General features: G+C 37.3%; 1 protein-coding gene across 1 annotated transcript; it reads right to left on the bottom strand.

Annotated features, from left to right (window-relative positions):
- Positions 1 to 1,474: 1,474 nt before the first annotated feature.
- On the bottom strand, positions 1,475 to 5,815 carry LOC137720666 (glycine-rich RNA-binding protein RZ1C). Its single transcript, XM_068459757.1, is given in 4 exon segments — positions 1,475 to 1,856; positions 1,963 to 2,468; positions 5,621 to 5,686; positions 5,688 to 5,815. Coding segments are annotated over 4 exon segments (843 nt in total). The 5' UTR covers positions 5,733 to 5,815; the 3' UTR covers positions 1,475 to 1,630.
- Between the last annotated feature and the right edge of the window lie 764 nt (positions 5,816 to 6,579).

Genomic DNA, 6,579 nt, shown 5'->3' with positions numbered 1-6,579 from the left:
AGGCACGACCTTAGTCAAGTAATAGGAAAATTCTCTGCCTTAAATTTGAATTTTCATTCCCGTAGTTTGGGTAAATTTAGTGGTAGACTGCCTCGTTTGGTATAGAAAATTTTATTGGAATGAATAGAGATATTCAAGGTAGAGAAAAATTGATTTTTCATTTTGAGTGAATTAGAACGGGTTCGACATGCTAAAAAAAAAAAAAAAAAAAAAATCTCTATTCTAATCTTCCATTTTGGAAAAGATTGGAATTGATAAATTTTCTTCTTGGGTGGCAAGAAGGACCGGAATGCCCATAGCTTATGAAATTCAGACGATCGGATTAATCAGGCTTCCTAATCATAGTCGGAGTAAGCCATTCCAACATGCTGACTAGTCAGACAGGCATTTGGCAAACTGTATTACTTCTCCCAAGTGATTAAACCCTAATTCAAGTTAAATTAGAATATCTTGGGAATTAGGCAACGTAATCATAATCCTAGGAATATTGGATATCTTATTCTAAATTTCCTCCTAGATAGTCTCCCGATTTAATCAGGATTACTCTCCCTACGAGGACTTTGAAGATCTCTTTAAATACCCTAGCTTGGGCATTTATCTCTCTAATCAATATCTCTCTCACATTCTCTCTACACCTAAAATAGGCTCATCTCCCTCCAAACACAATGATGGACATATGTCCATAGAGAACTCATCTCCTATACGCCTAGACAATGATGGTTCAAGATGCGCACTCATTAAACTATTCTTTCTTAGAACTACACTAATGATTTTATTCTCCTTCCCGGAGATATATAGGTTGTTCAATTCAGATTCAACACACCCCCCAATCAACCCCATTCTCTCTTAGTCGAAGATCATTGACTATTCCGACTGAATCACACCTCCGTCCTTGAATTTGGTTGAGATGGAAAAAAAAAAAATTACACCTTTAATTGTAAAGATCACCATAAGATTCAAACAAATGTTGACGTCTGCAGGATTAAATATTCAAAACAGAAGCATATGGTATGGAACTCAACAAGAAATAGGAGAGAGACGGAAAGCAAAACCATGTCAATTTGTGCAATAAAAGAGTTCTTGGTGTGTACACCAAAAAAAAAAAAGAAGAGTTCTTGGTGTTTAATAGATATCTAGTGCCGATTTTCCTGAAAATGACCTCAATTTCTTTTATCTTAATTATTTTGGTTCTCAGCCAATCGGAAAGAAGGGGGTTGAGACTGTACTAAATATAATTGAAAGGGATAGGCTTTTTGACATTTTAACGAAACAACGATTTTTAAGATTAATATAACCCTTCACTTTTATTTTAATCATTATGTGAATAATCTTTGTATAATAAGAACCAAAATAACAAAAATATCCTCAATTTAATAAACAATGAGATTTGACAAAAAGTAAGGTATTTTTATTTAACAGAGTTTTTCCACGAAAGAACTAAAATGATTGACGGTGGACGAAATTAAGGCCAGTAAAAACCCAAATGGAAAATACTGAATTAAAATGCATATCATCCATCAATCCTACATTAAAATTGCAATCTCAACATCCCACGTCAAGAACCTAAAAGATTATAAGCTAAAACAGCTACAAGTCTCATGAAAACAGCAGAATCACCCAACAGCAACATTTAGTAACGGTCAAAGGAAGATGGGCGGCCTCCCCTGCTAGGGCGGTCATAAGGACCAGGCCTGCTTCTGTAATTATCGCCTCTAGCTGGCCCTCCGCTTGCATACCTGTCGCCTCCTCTTGCGCCACCATCCCTATCATACCCTCTATCTTTGCCATAACCATTTTGAGGATAACGATCAGAACCACCGTACCTGTCACTTGCAAAACGATCACCGGCTGGGTACCTGCAAGGAAAAGTGGCGAAAGTTGAGTAAAAGGGATTTTGTTTACTACTATTCAGATCAATCACAAGTGAGAGAAAGGAACAAGCGGTTAAGCAGTAACTCATACCTGTCGCTAGCATAGCGATCACAGCTACCATATTTGTCATCTCTGCTGTCAAAACGGTCCCTCTCTCCATAGCGCCCTCCATCATAACGGTCATCCATGTAGCGGTCACGGTCTCCACCAAAGCGATCCCCACGGCCACCAGCCCCAAACCTAGAATGTGATGAGAACGAACCTCCACCGCCTCTTCCGCCTCCTGCTGAAGGGCAATCTCGAGCCCAATGTCCTGGTCGACCACACTTGAAGCATTCATCTTGTCCTACAGGTCTATCTCCTCCCCCATAGTTTCTCCTGCCACCAGATGAGTAGCCACCTCCTCTGTAGCCATGGTCAGAATCCTCTCCAGCTCCTCCCCCTCCCATTTTGGGTTGAGCTTTGTTCACAGAGATTATGCGATCACTAAGCTCCCGCCCATGCATCTCCCGGATTGCGTCTTCCATTGCTCGCCGATCTCCAAATGTAATAAACCCAAATCCTCGGGGACGGTTTGTATCTCTTTCCATCATGATCTATAAAAGTACCACATTAGCCATTTCATATAAATGAAATTCATCCATTTTAACCAAAAGTGAGACAGTAATCCATCAACTACTCCCAGGAGTCCACAACGAGAAACTAAAAGCAACTTGCATCACCCAGCCAGGGTTCAATTGCTGAGAAGCTGGAAGAAGAATTAATAGGCAGGGAACACACAATATGAATGCAAAATTTTAGAATGAGATATGGATTAGCAATATATATTAACACGCATCCTAACTGGTAATTAAAATTTAACAAGTTGATAACTTACTTTCTCCTTGTTATTATGGATAACAGATTGAACCGTGTTTCAATGTGAAAAAAAATTCTGATAAATACAGAGGAATCCATCACTTCTGATCTTGACTTCCCACAAAATCCAATAAATTAGATCCAGCATAAACTGATACCTAGCCCACCACAAAGTCAAATGTATCTACTCTCAAACAGAAACATTCAAGTTGAATTGGCCATCAGTGCTAGCAGTATATCTGTGATAAGGTTAACTTCTCAATGATCTTTAATCCCAACATAAGACTGCCAGAAATTAGGATAACACCGCAGACACCAGGCAAGCATCCATCTTGTATTCACGAAAACAATGTTCCCCCAAACAAAGCTATGCAGATCACTCAGACAAAGGCAGCAATCACAATGTTTGATCTTTCCACTATTCAAAACAAACCACATAGAGCACAAAAAGATACCTCAAAAACTGTGTTCATTTTGCAGACTATGCCCGACTCGATCCATAATCACTCGTTCTCATAGTGTTTCATTAATTTCGTAAAAAACACAAAAATCAGTCAAAGACAGCAAAGGTGCTCCATCCAATTATCAGCTCAAAATAGCAGAACTGATGACAATGCTGATTATCCCATTCAACCAGAAAACTTAGACCTACTAAACTCATAAAAGATACCCTAGAGCCATGGAGATCCATGTTCTGACAACCTTTTTTGATAGAAGACGTTCGGACAACCTTTGTTGATAGAAGATATTCCGACAACTTTTAAGTACTTGCAATTATCATACGATCGCCTATTAAAAACTCGCCACCACAGTTCCCAAAGATGAAATGCCAATGGGTAGGAGGAAAGAGAGAAAAAGAAAGGTGTGCCCATGCCTACTCCATATACCCTCTGACTACAAACTTGAACAGGTTCGGAGTTTCAGATTCCAAGGTAGCCAAAAGTACTACTCCACCAAAGTTATCAAATCTTAAATCAATACTGGAACTGCTGATGAACTGGCAGCATCGATATCTGGTCAGTGTTGATGTTGCTGAATTCATCTTGACATGCAAACCCAAAAGTACTGAGCCTCAATTAAACACTGTTTCCGAAACTGCAAAGACGCTACTGATCCTGATGATGTCTCATAAGATCCACGGAATGGATTGCATGAATGTGCCCGCAAGTGATGTGACCAGACTGAAAGTGTGGACTATGTAAATGACTCTACCAGGTGGATGGTTGAGTTCATAATGCACTAGATAAACATATTGACCCACAAAAACATGACAATGAAATTGATCATAATCTCTTTGTCCCCGCAAAAAAAATAATAATAAAGTTCCATAAAAAAGTTTCGAACTAGTTCAAACAAAATTCAACTCACAAGGCTGAAAAGAAGGCTCAGACTTCATGAGCACTCCACAATAGCTGATGAGAGGACCCCATTGCCAGAAAATTGCAGTTTAGAGTGATTAACTCAGACTAACTGTATCAAACATAAAGTAACTAAGCTTGATACTTCGCAGCCTCATCCAATAAAGCTCGAATTTGATATCTGGCAGACCTCCATGAGGACCATAACTAAAAGATCAGGCATCAAGAGTTTGACACATCTGAAGAACAACTAACAAGAGACAACAAAACTCTGATTTAGACAATGACTATGTCAGACTTAAGGCGGCAGAGCCACATAATCCGAACAGAATCATACCTCCTACAAAAAAGATAAATTTCTCAAAGTTTCCATATCTTGTGAATTGATGATTAGTGGGGCAACCCTCAAAGCCTTACTTATATTCCGAATTTCCAAGACTATCACAACCACAAATCTTCTCATCAATAAATCTTGTGGATCCCAACCACAAATCTTTTCACCAATAAATCTTTGTTCCTATACAGCAGATGAGACCCAGCAAGCAATTTACTGGGCTGCCTTGCACTCAATTCCACGCATCCAGATACCATCTGTTTGTGTTATACTTCTTGCCTTGATATTTATTCTAACCATCAGCTATAACTAGTCCCAACAAATCTTATCAAGCTTCAGCAACTCGATGCAATCACTCAAACAAAAATATCTCTACGAAAACCCATACACGTACAGCACCAAAAGATCATAACCGTCATTCCAAAAAGACATGAAAACAAATAAAGGAGAATTAATACAAAGTGAGGACAACAAAAACTATCAAAAGAAAAGGATAAAATCAAAATAAACATAAGTAACCGTAGTTACACACATAGAATTAAATATCAACGCTCCTCATAAATGTACAACCGAAGATATCCTGAGGTCAGAATATCCCAGTGAGTAGTTTATTTGTTACATTCGTGTTCGCTCAGGAAGGGCACTACATACAAAAAACAATTGGGCATAACAAGCTCATTGAACACGTGGAAAGAGCTTGATCTGAAAATCGTTAATCAGGATCAATCAAACAATTAATGAACATGCATTATAGCCATGTACCATCATTGTCTGAACTTCCTGCATCAAAACCAAAAGCTTCCGAGAATGTTCAACCAATTTGTACTTCAAATATCTTGGGCAGGCAGGATAAAAAATTAATTTATTGCAACAAAGATTTCGACTGTTTTCCTTCTAAACATCAACTAAATGTAAACATAGGGTCAAATTAAAGCCTGAAACTGACTGAAAATTTTGGGACTTTTTTCACCTCTTAAAACCAAAAATTCAAATATAATTCAGACCAAAAATTAAAAGGATAGGATCTTTCCAATAGTTTGCAAGCAAAGTAAAGCAGCTGAAGCCTAAAAACGCATGCCTCTTTCAATTGACACAATTAACAGGTAATAGGATTGGTAACAATTAGGGTTTACATATAATTACGCGTTGATTGGAAGATTAATCATCGAAGAACTAGCTAGGAAAAATTTGAGGGTACCTGAGCTTCAAGAACTTTGCCGAAGCGTTGGAAAGCGCTCTCCAGCTGACGCTCCGTCACGTCCCCACGACAACCCTCCCACGAATATACGGTAGTCTTCCTTCCCTGCCATCTCTCTCCCTCAATCTCTCTCTCTCTCTCAATCTCTGTTGCCTGTACTGTGTGATGAGCCAAACCCTAACCGCGTCGTATTCTTGTATATCTACTTCGATTTTGCCCCTTTTCTATTTGGCTTATTTATTAGATTAGCCGTGCTCGGATGCGGAGAAAGTATTTTTTGAATCACAGTGTATTACGTGTAATTTACATATTTTAAATGTATTTATATATGTAAATTAACAAAAGAAAAGTTAAATACTTGAAGTAAATGAATAATTTTAGATCATACTAAAGAAACCCTCATAAAACCAATTAAAACAGCTGAATTCACATAATAAAATAGGTTGCCATAGAATTTACATTAAGAATAGAGAAAATAATATTTAATAAATATTTGATTGAATCACATTATTGCTAACTCATTGTGAGACTAAGCTCGCGCCTCATCCCCCTTAGTGTAAATAATATCATTTGTTAAAAAAAAAAAAAAAAACAATCATTTGACAATTAATTTAATCACATTATTATCCGCAGTGCAAAAAACTTTTTTATAAAGAAAATAATATTTAATAAACAACTGATTGAATCACATTATTGCTAGCCAGGCTAAACCCACCCCTTTCTAGATAATATCGTTTGTTAAAATAAAATAAAAAAATAATCATTTGACAACTTATTTAATCACATCATTATCCGCGTACGAAAGTCCTTTTTTATAATCGGCATTATACGTCTCTTAAAATGTTTTGAATACAATATTCATGATTTTCCTAATTTTTTATTATATTTTTCTTTCCCCCTTCACATGGGGCACCATCAGCTTTCATTTATCCTTTTTTTTTTATTCTTTTATCTTCTCC

This window comes from Pyrus communis, chromosome 16 (genome assembly GCF_963583255.1).
Source record: "Pyrus communis chromosome 16, drPyrComm1.1, whole genome shotgun sequence".
NCBI lineage: Eukaryota > Viridiplantae > Streptophyta > Magnoliopsida > Rosales > Rosaceae > Pyrus > Pyrus communis.
The sequence above is the reverse complement of the archived record's forward strand: the minus strand, read 5'-3'. Positions and strand labels throughout refer to the sequence as shown.